Source organism: Squalius cephalus (assembly GCF_949319135.1).
Source record: "Squalius cephalus genome assembly, chromosome: 24".
Lineage (NCBI taxonomy): Eukaryota > Metazoa > Chordata > Actinopteri > Cypriniformes > Leuciscidae > Squalius > Squalius cephalus.
The window spans coordinates 19,064,284-19,080,869 of NC_137145.1; the positions used below are offsets into that span (position 1 = coordinate 19,064,284).

The following is a 16,586-nucleotide window of genomic DNA, read 5'->3' on the forward strand; positions in this document are numbered from 1 at the left end:
CTGTGGTTGCCATGATACGGAATATTCACTGAAGTGTCACTAGTATCTGATTTTGTAGATTGTTTGTTTCTGAATATAAAAATGTTGACATGTAAAGTACTTGCTCTGGCTCTAGTTTTAAATGATTTATGTTCTGTTGTTGCGCTTGTTGTCATTGTACAAGCAGGATGTGACCATTGGTCTGTGTCGTATTTTCCCCCTCCCCCCTCCTCCCTCCTCATTTATGCTAGCCCAAACAGAAAAAAGAAGCCTCCATTCAATTTAGATAATCCTGTGCGTGTCACATACTGACATTAAAATTGCTCTGGATGTCAAGAATAGTGCAAAAACCTGCTTTGTGCATGTACAAAAGCAAAACACAGAAATTCCATTAAACCCTGCTTAAATCTATAGGCCAAACCTTGGGGACACCGACTATTACAATCATTAAAATAACTGAGGGAAGCAGAATTCCTCTTTTTCCCTGTTTTACCTGAATATATGCAGAGTGTCAAGTGGAAGGTAAAACAAGTTTGTATAATTCAGTATGTAGGTGAATAATTCATAAACTAAGCGCATTTGTCAGCTCGTGCAGGGGACATTCAGCATGGCTGTCCACACCAACGAGGTCTGTAATTCCTGGAGAAAGTTGTCTGCTATGGCATACTGGTTAATGCATATGCTCATAAAATATTGAGCCTTGATGCTCAGATGTAAGATTAAGGTTTGAATCTGGCCCATGTTATGTCCATATCCCATTTAACCCTTCTCTCTCCTCTAGATGTTATGTTGATTGTCGCATTGATCTAAAGGATGGTTTGGTTAGTATGATTTCGCTTGCATACAGGAAGCTATGTAACCCTATGCAAATGAGTGATGTCATCATAAACACTAATTTGTCAGCTAATCCAAGTTTGAAAGGGGCTGCATTATAGAGATATGGCTTTGTGTGACCACTTCCATCATATCGTGCCTTGCAGTTCTGTCCTAAGTCCTGAGGATTCAGTTATAAGCCCCTGGGTACTAAAGAAAATGACTGTACTCTCTCATCCATGCTGAAACAAATTATGAAAACTCCACAGACAGAAATATCATGTAGTCACACGGGAAATAACTATTTTAATTTATGTCTCTGGCAATTGTCATAGGAGGCAACAGTCAATCTGTGAAAAGTGGTCTCTGACATTGCTGCTCATATCTGCTCGATTACTCGGCGCGTTTACAAGTGTGTTGAATTTGTGCTTTTAGTAAAAAATGTGTACGAGTATGGAATGTGTTTATTGAATATGCAACTGTAATCAAGAATGTCAAGTCTGTGATTTTTTTTGTGTCTCTCATTGAAAAACTCCAGCTTTTCATAAAAACAAGGGGAAAACAGCCATCCATTTCCATAATTGTTGAATTTTAATTTTATATCATGATATTAGTTTGTGATAAAAATTAAAAAAGTCCAATTTGGATATTGTAAGGCATAACACTTTTTGCAGACAACAGATTTACTGTTTCAAGATAGATTTACTTAATACTTGTTCTGTCTGAATCTCTTTTCAAATGCTATTCCAACCTTGGCAACTTTTTATTTAGAAAAAGAGAATTGGTATAGTTGCATAGAAAGTATACAAGTTTGTGCTGAATAGAATGACAAAAGGTGCCTTCACAAATACAGGCTTTTCATTAATTGAAATGTATTTTTTATGTTTAGAGGTTATGCATGAACAGGACTAATTGTCAGTATATAGAAAAGCATTTGAAAAAACATGATTATCTACATTGAAGAAAGGAACGTCATCAAATTGTACAGATGCAGAAACAAAAGAGCTGCTTTCTATCTGAACAGATACATAAATTAGTTGACAGATTACTGGAATTGTTTGAGATTCTATTATATATGACAAAATACCCAGCCTCCTTTGGGAACAATATATACACAAGACCAAAAGCACATGACGTGAGTTTAACGTCATTTTGTTGCTTATATTGTTACACAAGAGCAGATCAAGAGCACAAGTGCCTGGTTACACTGGATTACAGGTGGGTGAATATTAGGGTGGTCCTTAGTTTTAAAGTCTCCAATTGTCATGCTCTTAACCCTTCAAATTGTTCCTTTATATAAGAAAATACAGCATGCCAATTTTTATGGCAGTAACATAATAATTACTGGTAGCTCAATAGCTTTAAACTTTCTGAGATTTTGATGATTTTCGTAAAAACAGATCATTTGAATTGGTATCGTACCTGGCTAGTAAAATTCCCAAAAAATCTCCATAAAAGCATCTAATGCACCATATATTCCTAAATATGTATTTTAGATACATATCTCAGTTTACTTATTATAGAAACTAAATCCAAATTAATCCATCCATGACCCGGTTTAGCAGATTTACCTTTCCTGGTGGAATCAATACATATTTCTACTGATGATCACCTTGGTTATTGTTAGAACACATTTTTTGGTTAAAAAAATTACATTACGTTCCTTGAAATTGACCCGGAACTTTGGCCGAATCAAGCAGATTATCAGGAGGCACAGGCAACCATACATGCAATGAAAGTAGTCAATGATCACGCCGAGAGAGGAGTGGCTCTGATTCAAGAATACAATGGCTATCTCACACACTCTGAAGAACAATTGCAGTTTCTCCTTCATGTGGTGGAAGATCACCGACGGATCTATCCAGACTGCAAAAAGTCAACACTCGCTGTGCTGAGCATCAGAAATGAGGGATTGTTGAAAACTTTGTGCTTTTTTTGAGATTGTTGTCATTGCTGTCATGTCAGTGTTGCTCTGATTTCAATGAAATGTAGTTCATTTGGAGCAACTTTTAATATTACTTGCATATCACAATAACGCCGCGCAGCTTAACATAGGCAATCTTCCACATGATTGAGCTACCTCAATAATATATTATATCATTTTTTTGTCAACATTTTTGCATATTTATAATTCTGAAGTTAAAAGGAACAGTTTAAGAGGTTAAGACTGACATTTTGCAAAAAAAAAAAAAAAAAATTGGACTTGATAAGGACCACCCTAGTGAATATGATGTAGGTTTTGTGATGAAATATTGTGGGCGCAAAATGGCTGCAACTGTTTAGTGAATTCACCATGGAATGTTTACAGATGGGTACAAAAGGAAATACATGTTTTCTGAGATGAATCCATTTCTCAATGTAGTCTGGGAATTGACTGTGCTGTTAAATAGGGCACTGGAACTATCAGTTATTAATCTTGCTTTTTAATGTCACAATGCCTATGAAGTTCTGTTTGGGTTTCTGTTTGTTTGCTTTTTTTCAACAGTGTTGTTAATCCTCTGATGTCAGTGTTTTATCTTAAAAAGGAACTTTATTCATTGATTTCATGCTTTTTCTTTCTTTCTTTCTTTCTTTCTTTCTTTCTTTCTTTCTTTCTTTCTTTCTTTCTTTCTTTACCATAAAACAGCTCTAAAAATGGCATGTTTCCTGTGGGAAAAGCAATTCAAAGAATCAATCAAGCAAACCATTTTGCGATTTTTCCGTAAAGCTTAATTATGGTTTTGCAGTTGTTGTTTTTTCTCATAAAGACAGGAGATGTTACGTTTTTGATTGTCTTCTAGTTAACGAACTATAACTAGCTGAGAAGTTCTTGAACATGTTAAGTGCACGACTGCTTCCAATATCCAATGCATTTATTTCATGCTTCATGGCATGTAAAAAACCCACCTGCTAAAAACACCTTGATATGAGTGACATTTCGCACAAAAGTGACACTTACAACGTGAATCCTTCTAACAAGATTGGTCACATAATTTTCATCTTCACAATCAACTGATTTCTGAATATTTAAAGGGAACGTTTGAAATGTCTGCACCCCCATCTGTCATTGGTCAACCAAACAGATAACTCGCGTTAGTGGTTGAGACGATGTTGTTATATTGGGCTTGTTGAGATGCTCAAACAAACACATAATGATTTTACAGCGCCACAGTGTTTACTTTTCAGGGGAATCAAATAGTTTACTCACAGTCTCTCTCTATTAAGCTAGGATAGAATTATTGTAACATCCAAAAATTACACAATTTACTTTAACATCCCTATTACACTGTTCCACTACAGCTGAGAGTATGTCTTAGGTAATTATGTTGGTTCATGATGGAATGATGGATGTTGGGCAGCCAGACACAATCAACATTGACCAGTGCTGTATTGAGGTTATGGATGCAATCCTAAGAATATTAATTATTTCTATTTCCACAGGACAGTGAGCAGAAATGTTCTCCTTCTAACAGTTTTGATTGTGCTGACGAGGTAAGAAATATTTCATAAATCATAACCTAATTTTGTTGTTCCTACTTTGTTCTTACCTACGTATTTTGGGTAAAGATCAAATGCACATTTATTTATTTTTAAATGGAAATCATATTATTTTTATCACACTCATAACAAAGTGACCCTAATTTCATTTTCTTTCATTTTGTCATGATGCTGCACTTCTAACATGAAAAACTGGAAATGTATTCATACATATTGCATCTGTTAATTATTTTTAATTAAAATATCATTTGATTGTACTTTCCAGCTTCTAGTCTTGTAATATCTCTTTAACTAAATAAGGCATAACTTTAATGGCATCAAGCTGCAGGATGTGAATTCATTCAGGAAAAACAACAACAGCAAGTCGTTGTCACTGTATAAATAATGAAGTTAAAATGAATAATACCTGCATTTTTCTGAATGTCTCCTATATGCTTTTATAGAAATACCTCTTAATAAATTACAGCACAAACCAATTAATGTTTTTAACGTTACTGAGTACATAAAGGAACAGGAATTACCCGTAATCTGAATACTTGAACAAAGCATATAACCAAAAAAAGCTTGTAATATTTCTACAGAATGTGGTGAACCCCAATATGGAGGGATCCATTGACTCGGCGGGCTCTCAGCAGGCTGACAACAACAGAGCCAGACATTCATCTGTGACTTCAATCAGTGTTTCTGCCGCCACACTGACACTGGCCTTTGCACTGGTCAATCAGGTTCTGTAAACACAGCCTGACTCTACAAGACCAGGAAGCATCTAAAGGATTCTTCTGACCTCAATCAAAGAACTTCTCTAAACTGACATTGATCTTTCTCTCTCTCTCTTAGTGTGTGTGTATGTGTGTATCACACGCCATCTTTAAAAACCAGTCGAAACAAAAAACAACAAATCCCTAAAAGGAGCTTCAAAAAGACTAATACCACTGCCCCATCCAAGAGAAAGGGAGGAACCACCAGCGTTGTTGAGAAGCTGACAGGGAACACAGAGAACTTCTATAAACTTCTTCTCTTGCCAGGAGGAAAGTAGCCCACGATGTTCTCTCATAGTATGATGGACAGATGATTGAGAACATGCTGTAAAATGCAGCTGCGATCATGTGACCCATTGATGAACTCTCTCTGTATATTTACCTAGAGATATAAAGTAACCATTATAAAAACATCACTATTCGCTATCCCCAGCGCACATCAGTACAATATTGCTCACTGCCTTGATCATTACCCAATAATTTTATGTAAATGTTTCTTTTGTTCAAAGAAAAAATATATATTGATGAAATCTCAATTTGTGCCCTTTTTAATTTCTCAAATTTGTTCCCAGCAAACTACAAGGATTCATCAGCGACATGTTTGGAACATACAATTTGGCTAGACTTGGTCCATACTGCCCTGTGTAAAATGTGTATAATGATGTTTGTAAGTATATGAGATTCTTTGAGAAAATGTCAAGCTTTTTTTTCCTGTTTTATCTCTAAAGAACCTTTAGCATGTGCTGGAAAGCCGAGAGACGTGGGGAACAAGAACAAAAGTGGAGAGCCACATGAAACGTATCACCATGGAGAGCCGTCAGTGCCAATGATGTTCGTCTTAGGCTGTTATTATGTGTAATCATTTCTTTCTTGCCAAAAGACTTGGATTATATTCAAAGAAAAGTGCTCCAGGGAGAGTGGAACAAAAGATCCATTTGCGGAGAGGGTCAATTGTTGGTGTATTTTATAGTGTGCAATCTATCGTGTGGCCTTACTTTTTTGTCTTTGCTCTGTTCCTCTCTCTTATGTAATGGTTTCAGACCATACCACTTGCAAATGTGCCACCAAGTCCGACTGAGATGATTTTAGACGTTCAAAAATAGCAACACCCTCAAAAACGTCTTGGTTTATTTGTGATGCTTTAAAATTGAGGCAAGATGGAGGCTCAAGAATGTGTCAGAAATATTTGTTTAAATCTGAATAAAAACATCCTAGTAATGTCTCGAAGAGTCATGACTGCAGCATTTATTGTAGAATTAAGTTAGGTCAGAGTAATTATCTTGGAATAAGTTTTGAAAATCTTTGTTTAACCTAAAATTACACATTTAAAGTCAACATGAAATGAGAATTGACCCCGTTTAACATTATTCTAAAGAAAGAAAAACTATTTCGTAGATGACTTTTCGTCAAACTATTTTCCTATTGATGTCACTGAGGCCATGTGCACATGAGTTCACACTTACATATAATCTAATATAGTATAAAATATGTGTATTTGGCCCGAACCCAGAGCACTCTCCCCCCAATCCCTGGCTGGGATAGGAATAATCGAGAGTGACGAGTTGGGGTGGAGGAGGGATGCTGGAAACAGCATCGTGGAACAGAGTTAATTCGGCTCTATATATAAGCCTCCTCTTGCTCTGATTGGGTAGATTATCTGAACGTGCTCGTCCCGAACATTGTTAATAAAATATGATATAGAGTTCAATAGTGCCTGCCCACTTTTTCAATTGCCTTTATTTTGGCAGTATTTTTTTTCCATAAGGAGTTTTTAAAAAGTATTTGTTGGTTAAAAGTGCTTTATGTATTTTTTATTTATTGTAATAAAGCATAAAACTAATATAATATATTTGCCGAGATTTAGGACACTAAATTATTCTACTTTGAAATGTGCATTCCGTGTCGGAATGTCTGTTTTTATTTTGGTATGTGTGATCCAGCCCACTGCCAATTTACCCAATAATATTTCGACATCACAGATTGCCAGTTTGTGGAAAATACAGCGTATTGCAGCCATGGAAGCCAGAAAACGAACTGGGTCAGGGATTGCGTATTCTGTCTGTCCTAAAAAAGCCTCTGCAATTAGCTGATCAACTTTCAGTGTAAGGCTAGTCACTTTCCATTGTCAATGGCATTCGTTCCTGTTGCGTGTCCTCAATCTGGCAACCCGTGTGAGCGTTGAATCTGAGGAGGAGGGGGCGGGGGAAACAACTCTCTCCAACATTTTGAATTTTGACTGCCAATATTACATACTACACATTTAAACGCCATGAACCAAACCAGCTATGAGGTGAATCACAACAAACTTTGATTTGAAAAACCAAAAAAACAAAGTGTTCCAAAATTGTCCAAAAAGACAAAGGTACAAGATGGCTTTAATAAGGAAAAGAACTAAAATCCAATGGAGCAATTATGATTAGAGGAGATTTTGCTGCTGAATCATAGGTAATGTAGATTTTAACCAGGAATTTCGCTGTTAATAATAATAATAATAAACGTATATAATAAAAAATATAATAATGCATGTTAATCAACAAAAGCATATATCATTGATTAACAACCTTGTAGCTTACAGTAGGTCTGTCTTTAACCATTCTTGTTAAAAATCAATTCCTTTATGGAGAAAATAAATGGGATTTTCACTTCAAAACCAACTGTTGCACTGTATTGGACCATTTTAACCCATAGCAAACTTAAATTCATTCTGGCTCCATTCTGGTATGTAATGCCTACTTTTCACAATCCAAACAAGTCCTAGCCAGCCTTTTTTTCCCCCTCTGAACATCCAGTTTTACTTTAAAATACATCACATTAATGTGGTAAAATGGGTTGCATTTCACATTCACTTTAAATGTAGCCTTCGTCACGTGTGAACAACACATAGAATAAGCTAAATGTTGCAAACAGTCTGATCAACTGAATTTTTTTTTAAGACTGTCGCTCGGTAAAAACAGCTGTAAAAAAACCACCATTACCCCCCAGAAATCTGCTCAAGGTCTGATGATAATCCTTGGCAGTTATGAATGGAATCAACACACAAACACATGGGCGTTGTCACTGCGAGATGTTTGCTGCCAGTGCTTGCCAGCTGTAGCAAATTCAGATGCTTTTATTATTGTATGATGCTTTGGCTTATATGCTGCTGGAGCTAAATGGGGTATTTTTTTTCTCTAAGATCATTAATGCATTTTAACATACTAATTTGTCATTTAGCTTACACTTTTAGCCAAAACGACAGAAAAATTCTCACAAATGCTTGACCAACACATTGCAGCCGCACTGTCCATTTGAACAACATGTGTTCACTGAGAATGCAACAATGAATTATTATTGAGACAGTCCCTCTGGGGTTGAATGAGGGTTAAATGTCTTGTTCAAAAGCACAATTTTGACATTTCAAGTTACCAGCCAAGACTTCAACCACTAGGACTGCATATCCACCAACTTAAGTATAATATATACCCATGAGATGCTGCACATATTTATCTATTTCCTGTTTGCCATCTTGATGTCCTTCATCAGTGAGTTTCCATCTGCTCCACTTCCTCAATCATCTAGCCATCACATGTCTATCTCTCTTCACTAATTTGTTTCAAAACGTGACAGCTAATTAATATGTTCTATAGGCCCACATCTGCTGTTCAACTACAAGGGCAGTTTAGAACTAGATCCTTATGCCATTAAAACTATATCGTCTTTTTCCATTTAAGACCCTTTTTAATTACACATTACATCATTAACACAACCATTTTTGACCCCCACTCTATGTAATCAACAGAATAAATATTTAAAGATTAACCATAAAAACTCCATAGATCAGTTCATACTGTCTTATGACTTGAATACTAATTTTTAACAGTCCATGAAAATGATTTATTTTCAAGGAAAATGAAAACTAATAATGCTTCTCCTTAACTTCCTGTGCAAATCTGCCTTCCATCGGTTGTAATCACATAAGCATATACAGGTATGTGTGCACTCATCCATTAAGTTTCCATTCAGCCACAAGGACTGCCTGCGACCAGAGCTGGGTAGATTACTTACAAATTGAAATCAGTTACTGATTACAAATTACATGACAAAAATTGTAGTTAGTACCATAATCCATTACATTACATATTTAAGGTAATAATCAGACTACTTTTGGATTACTTTTAGATTACGTTGACCTAACTCGTTTATCAAATTGATTTGAGTACAATAATCTTGTACCATTTTGATATAAAAATAGAGATTTATTTTTTTTGTTATCAACAACATGAAGTGCATTATATATTACAGAGTTTCTAAGACTGGGGTTCGTGATGGATCTGCAGGGGTTTGTGAATTTAATGAAAAGCTCTTAAATCGGGCTAAGAACCATATTTGGTAACTTAATCAATCTTTCACAATGGCGTTCACATGCCTCTCCGTGAGCTCGTATATGCACATGGATTTCTCCCAGCCAATCAACAGACATCAGACTACGTCAGCAATAGTGGCACCATGGCATCTGACCAATCAAGAGTTGCCCTGAGCATTTCAAACTTCAGCATTATTCCGGAATTTGTGAAGTGCGGATTTATGCCCCTACCTACTCCCACAAATATGGAAATGATGTGTGTTAAATGATGAGATGGATGTTGTTTGTGTAGGATTTCTAGAAATTAGTGAACGTTGTGGCATGAAAAATGGTGTGATCATATATGGTATACCGTTCAGGTAAGACTAGCACAAGTGACAGGATGTCCATTTTTAGACATACGCCCGATGCGTAGTAAACCATACTCAGGATATTTTTTATTTTTTACAAATAATGTATTATAACGTAGCACAATAATGCACTGAATGTTGTCACAGGTTTGTATAACGTTGTACAGTGATCCAGTGGGAAAATTAAACCATTTATTGAAATGATCAAGCCATAAATAGTGAAATATGTGTAATTTTGGTCAGTTGTATGACTTTATAATTTTTTATTATACATTTGGCATATATTGGTATTTGGCATATATAGCCATTTATTGAAATTATCAAGCCATACATAGTGAAATATGTTTAACTTTAAGAGTTTTTATTATAATCATTACTACTATGTATATATATTGGTATATATATATATATATATTGGTATTTGATATATTGGTGTTTATTTTTTACTGTGAGCCTTATTACTGCTAAAATAGGTGGTAACACCAGTACTTAGTGCTATTTTTCACTTATTATGTATTTTCACTTTATATGTCAATATTCTTTTTTTTTGCATTTTGCATATGCAATAGATGTCAGCCTCACGAATGCCTGGATCATGTACAGGGGGGACAGCAAGGCTCTTGCTGTGGATGGCCTGTCGTTAAAGAACTTCCGTTTCCAGGTGTTCAGGAGATGCAGCAGCCAGAGGCCAGTCACGTCTCGCCCCCGAAGGAGCTCATCATCACCCCAGATGCTTCTGAGCGGTTTGACATGTCCCTGTTCCATGCCCCTGTCCATGATCAGGTCCAACCCTGTTCCAACACACCTGCCTGTAATTATCAAGCAACCCTGAACAGCTTGATTAACTGGTCCAGGTGTGTTTGATTGGGGTTGGAGCTGAAATCTGCAGGACAGTTCTCTAGGAGCAGGGTTGAAGACCACTGGTCTACACCAACCGCCAGACCTGCAAGTACTGCAGCAGGAAGGGGAACATATTGAGGTCAAACATGGTCTGCAGCATCTGTAAGGTCCTCCTGTGCCTCAATGCTGATCGTAACTGCTTTATCAAGTACCATGAAGCAGTTGCCGAAGTGATTGTACTGGAATTGTGACACGTGAAAAAGAAAAAATGTTCCTAAATATTCGATTAACTTTATAGTATGTGTTTTAATATTGTTTTAATTATATTTTATATGTGTCTTATATTTTGTATATACTGTATACACTTTTTGGAAAACAAATTACCCTAGTTTGTCGAAGAAGTACCTTTGACACATGAAAAAGAAGAAATGTTCCTAAATAAAAAAAAAAAAAAAAATCCTAAATAAGTATTCTATGAAGTTTATATGTTTTGTGTATTTATTTATATTTTATATATGCGTCTTATATTTTTTATATATACACTTTTTGTGGGGAAAAATTACCATAGACCGGCAAGGAACCATATATGGTAACTTCATTGGCCTTGATTTGCAACATTTTCGTTTTTTTTTTTTAAGTCACAAAAGTTAAAAAGTCTTGTAATAACCACCAATAACACTCCAGGGTTGAAATATTGAATTTCCAAGTATTTCAATGAGTTCCCAATAAAGGGTTAAGTAATTAAATCATAAAAAATGCTTAATTAAAATAATTAATAATAAAAAAAAACAATAAAAAAAACACTTTTTTTTGTTTACCTGCATGTCATGTGACCATTAACCGATAACATCTGCTGAGATTTGCAGTGCACTGCATAATAAAGTGCACAATAAAGAAGAGCTTATGTAAAATAATAGCAAACATCAAATAATAACACTGTGGTATTAATGCAGTGTCTTATATTATGCATTCATAAGTAATAATTTGACACTTTCACATGTATGGAGAAACCATGACATTTAGCCAGCTACGTTGCTAGCTAGTCAAATCGGAAATGTAACAATCTTTTTTAAGAATACATATATGATTAAAATGAAGAGTTAGTACTCGTATGTTATCAACTCCTACCAAATCTTGAACAATTATGTAGCATAAATCTTGAACTGTTAGGTAAAAAGACATGCAGAATTGTCCAACTGACATTAAAAAAAGAGACAGAGTAAATTATAGATGTGTCAACTCAGCATGAAGTTCCTAAGTGCTCATTATAAGTGTTGACTCTTGAGTCTCCCTTAAAGTTCACCTAAAATGAAAATTCTGTCGTTTACTCACCCTTATGTTGTCCAAAAACATTTATGACTTTCTTCTGTGAAACATAAAATAACTTTTTTTTATATATATTCCATACATCAAGTTAATGGTCACCAAGACTGTTTGGTTACCAACATTCTTTACAACAATATTTTCAAATGCTGTTCCAGACAAGCTTTTAGTCTGTATGGTGTTTGGTGAGACAAAAAGCCTGATTCCCTTTTGAGAGGTCTCTCGTATTGGGTAAGGCTTACGCTATGGGAAAACTCCTTTTCTCGAGAATATTGAAGCCAAATCTTTAAAACGCAGTTTTAAAACGCAACCCAAGATTGTGTTAGACCCCAAGCCTCGAAAACCTTCCTAGCCATGGCGCTGGAGGTGTAATATATAGTACTATAAAGTGCGCACCCCTGCACATAAGCACTGCTCCCACAGAATCAAGCTTTCCTCCAGCTCACGCTGGAAGTGTAGTATTTGTAGTTTGTGTGCTCACTATGAAGGCCTATCACTAGCACCTCGTACATTTACGAAGTGTATGGACGCAGCACTCACCCCCCTGAGACAGCGGGGAGTGCAAGTGTTAAACTACCTCGACGATTGGCTGATTTTAGCTCAATCGGAGGCACAGTTGATAACTCACAGATCCTGGTTCCTCAGCCATCTAGAATGCCTGGGTCTCAGGATCAACGCTTCCAAGAGCACACTGTCTCCCAGCCAGAGTATTTCTTTCCTGGATACAGTGACAGACTCTATACGAATGAAAGCGCTCCTTACACCAGTCTGTGCGCTCACCATTCAACGCCTAGCGGCATCTTTCCAAGCGGGCGCTCGTGCGCCTCTCAAAAGATTGCAGAGGATGTTGGGTCTCATGGCCTCATTTGAAGGGGGTTTTGAAGGGGGTTCACATAGCGTTTTGAAGGGGGTTCAGCTTAAGCTAGCCTTACGCAATACGAGAGACCTCTCGAAAGGGAACGTCTCGGTTATTAACAGCGTTTTGAAGGGGGTTCACATAGCGTAAGCTAGCCTTACGCAATACGAGAGAACTCTCGAAAGGGAACGTCTCGGTTATTAACGTAACCTCGTTTCCCTGAGATGAGGGAACGAGTATTGCGTAACCCGCCGTGCTTCTGTGCTTTGATCAGGTGATCGCTTCAGTCGATTAAACCTGAGGTCCTTGGCAAAGAATGGGTGCTTATATAGTCATAAGCCATGCCCATTCTGGCGGGCTGTGACGCGCCAGGGCGCGAAGCGACCTGATTGGTTTGCGCATCTGAGCCGCCTCGCAATAAGTTTGTGCAGTTGCCGCAGCACAGCCAATGACCGTGCTCGCTGCTCATCTGTGTATGCTGTGCAGCTGGACTGCGTTTTAAAGATTTGGCTTCAATATTCTCGAGAAAAGGATTTTTCCCATAGCGTAAGCTAGCCTTACCCAATACTCGTTCCCTCATCTCAGGGAACCGAGGTTACGTTAGTAACCGAGACGTTCTTTGGCATCAACCAACTGTCCAGGTTTTCTCTGAATCTACTCAGTCACGAAAAGGTAAAAGAATGAGTACTTGACGGCTTTAATGAGGAAATAACCACAATCCCATGAAGTATTGTGAACGATATAATCTGAATAAAAACGATGGATAAATATAAAACATTTTTGATTATGTTTATAAAAACAATATATTTTACGTTAATTGCAGTATACACATACATACATAAATATTTAAGTAGTTTAAAAGCATACAGGGTAACTGACTATGTCATTCGCGGTGCTTCATTGGATTGAGTGAGCACTAAAGCAGTTTTTTGGGGTGATTTGCTTGTCACAATTCTCTGATTGGTGAAGATTTCGCTGCAGGATCATCGGTAATGTAGTTTTTCACCAGGAAATCCGCTGATGAAAAAAAAGCTGAAATAGTGCATGCTGATGGTTTCAACAAAAGCATAAAGGTTGTTTAACCTTGTAGGTCTGTATTTAATTATTATCATTAAAAATCTATTACGGAGAAAACGAATGGGATTTTTACTTCCGGAACCCAAAGAAGTTTCTCATTCACTTTATCAGATTATAGTACAGATTATAGTTGTTCTATAAAAACAATACCACACTAGCAATTTTCTGATATTCTATACAACACTCTTGCTAAAATATTTTACTGATATTATACTAAAACATCTATGAAAAATAAATTAAATCCATTTGCTTAGGTTACTTTCACTTAAATACTGATATCTATTTAGAGATACAAAATTATTAATTTAGCACATGCTATACTCTGTAGTAAGGGAAAACTCAAGTTTGCCTCTTATTGCTAAGCAACTAGAATAGAGGGATTATAGTAATTGTCTAATCCATGCAGTAGCACCATCCTGAAAACCTGAGGGAGTTCAGACAGACAAAAGTGGCTGATTAGAGAATATACACTGAGGCCAAGATATGGTGTCAACTATACTGCCAGATTTTGGGGCTACTGACACGCGCAGCTTTGGGGAAAATTAAGTTGTCATTTTCAAAACATTTTACATATTGGAATCTGTTTTTACGAGTTGATTCATCATAGAAAAATCACATAGATTTCATGGCCATACGATGCTGCCTTGTAAAAAAAATTGACAGTGAGGCAGCTGACAGGAAACATTCTCAGAACTTTAGCTAATGTTCTGGCTAGGTTCTCTTAAAGTTATGAGCAAAGTTTCTTCCAGTAACATTAATAATAGAATATTTGATCAAAGTTATTTGGTCTTTAAAAATTCTCAAAATGTTAACATTATCTATACATCATTCTGAAATGTTTTAGCTTGTCTAAGGTTTTTTTAAAATGTTACTACTTGTTTCAGAATGTTCGAGAACATTCAAAAGTAACGTTACTATAATGTTTGCAGAATGATAAAATGGAACGTTTCTTTAACATTCACATAACATTTATAAAACATTATAAAGAATGTTCAAAAATAACGTTTTATAACAAAGTGAACATTAGCAAAACGTTCTTAGAACATATTTTAGTTAGTGTGGCAGAGCTGTACTCTGGCTTTTGGTCAAAATTGTGGCATATTTCAATGAAAGCACTCATTTAAATAACTATGTGAACATTTCTGTCACTTTTAAATTGGAGTCCCTGAGTGCTGAATTCTTGAACAATATTATATTAGGTGCTCTATTATGGAGACGTGAAACATGCATGCGGCTAATAAAGCTGATACAAAAAGGTGACATTGAGGAAGAACTCAATAGGTTGGAAATTACCCAGCTCAGTGGGCAGATGGGCTTTTGACAGAAATATTGAGCCCCAGCAGGCTGAAATGGGTGGACCAGAATAGGCAAAAGAGCAGCAAATGTAGAAAATCAAATCAACATCTGACAGGTTTGTCGTCCCCAGGAAAGGACAACATACACAATCACTAGAGCAAACATTATCTTTGCAGGTGGGTGGGAAAACACTAAAATATTCTATGATAGAGATATGCTGTCTGCATGACAGAGTTATGCACATTGCTCTGACAGGTCAGTAAAAGCTTGTTTCTAGTAGTGCACTGGACGACCAAAGGTGCCTTCGGGGGAAGGCGGCAGTAATTATCATCATGGCACGACAACGTTTTATAGCAGAGATTGAAATGTCAAGAAAGACCTCTATACAAAAAAAGGGTCTAAACCTTTGACTAGCGGCAAACGGCTGCTTCACAACAATCTTCACAAGAGGAAGTGTCGACTGAAAGACAACAAAAGGACTGACTTGAGGGCAAGAGAGGTTTGATTTACCCGCTAGATTCCAGAGGATAAAAAACTGAATCCCCATGGACTGAGACTGACTAAAACATTATATATGTGCCTTGACCCACATGAAGCATTGGCAGTATAACAGCTATGCTCCTATTGGTCGTTAGAGATTGTATACACGTCATAGTGACTAAGAGGGTATGACAAACACTTAAGCTATACTGAAACACACATTTTTAGGTGGTGCGGAGTGCGGACTTGATTTCTCATGTGAAAATGTCTAATAGGTTATGCTGAGTAATTAGGCTCTTTAGCGGAAATTGGATGTTGAGAAAATTAGACAAGAAAGAGGCCCTTACGGTAGGCTATATGTAGAAAAATTTAATTGCCATAAAGTGTGTCTCACAGTTCTTTGAGGCACATTTAATTAGCGAACTGACACATACCTCGTTATTATTTTTTCTTGTTATTCTGTTCACTTATATTATAGTGATTCTCACCTGATTTGCTTAATATTTTACTTGGGGAATAAGTGGCAACCAAACAGAATCCCGAATTTTAACATACAAACTGCAATGTTCTTAGAATAAAACTTTGAAATCTGGTAATGAACATGCATGAGCTGCATGCCAATTTAAACAGTCTATAAAAAAAAAAAAAAAAATATATATATATATATATATATATATATATATATATATATATATATATTAGGGCTATTGACACAAATTTCACAATTCGATTCGATTTCGATTCACAAGCTTGCAATTCGATTCGATTTCGATTACGATTCGATTCGATTCAATATCGATTATTTTGGATATCAGGTACAATACATTGCAAATTTTCTCAAGGAAAACAAATCTCTTAACTATTATTGTAACTGGGAGTCAGTTGTAGCCTATAGGCTTCATTAGCCTATATAATATTGAAGGTAAAAATTAACTGATTTGTATACAAACACTTAAAATACACTTTTATTTATTTTTATAATAATAAAGTTATAT

The 16,586-nt window shown here is 36.2% G+C and overlaps 1 protein-coding gene across 2 annotated transcripts in view; it reads left to right on the plus strand.

The window, feature by feature from the left end:
- gfra2b (GDNF family receptor alpha 2b) overlaps window positions 1–6,259 on the plus strand; it is an 81,415-nt gene extending 75,156 nt beyond the window's left edge. The window contains exons 8-9 of one of the 2 annotated variants that reach the window (XM_079860847.1): window positions 4,213–4,263; window positions 4,851–6,249. In XM_079860847.1, the coding sequence (XP_079716973.1) occupies window positions 4,213–4,263; window positions 4,851–5,003 (204 nt within the window). In that variant the 3' untranslated portion in view covers window positions 5,004–6,249. Of the gene's footprint in view, window positions 1–4,212; window positions 4,264–4,850 lie in introns of both variants that reach the window. The other variant, XM_079860846.1, reaches the window with a different exon arrangement.
- The last annotated feature ends 10,327 nt before the right edge of the window (window positions 6,260–16,586 follow it).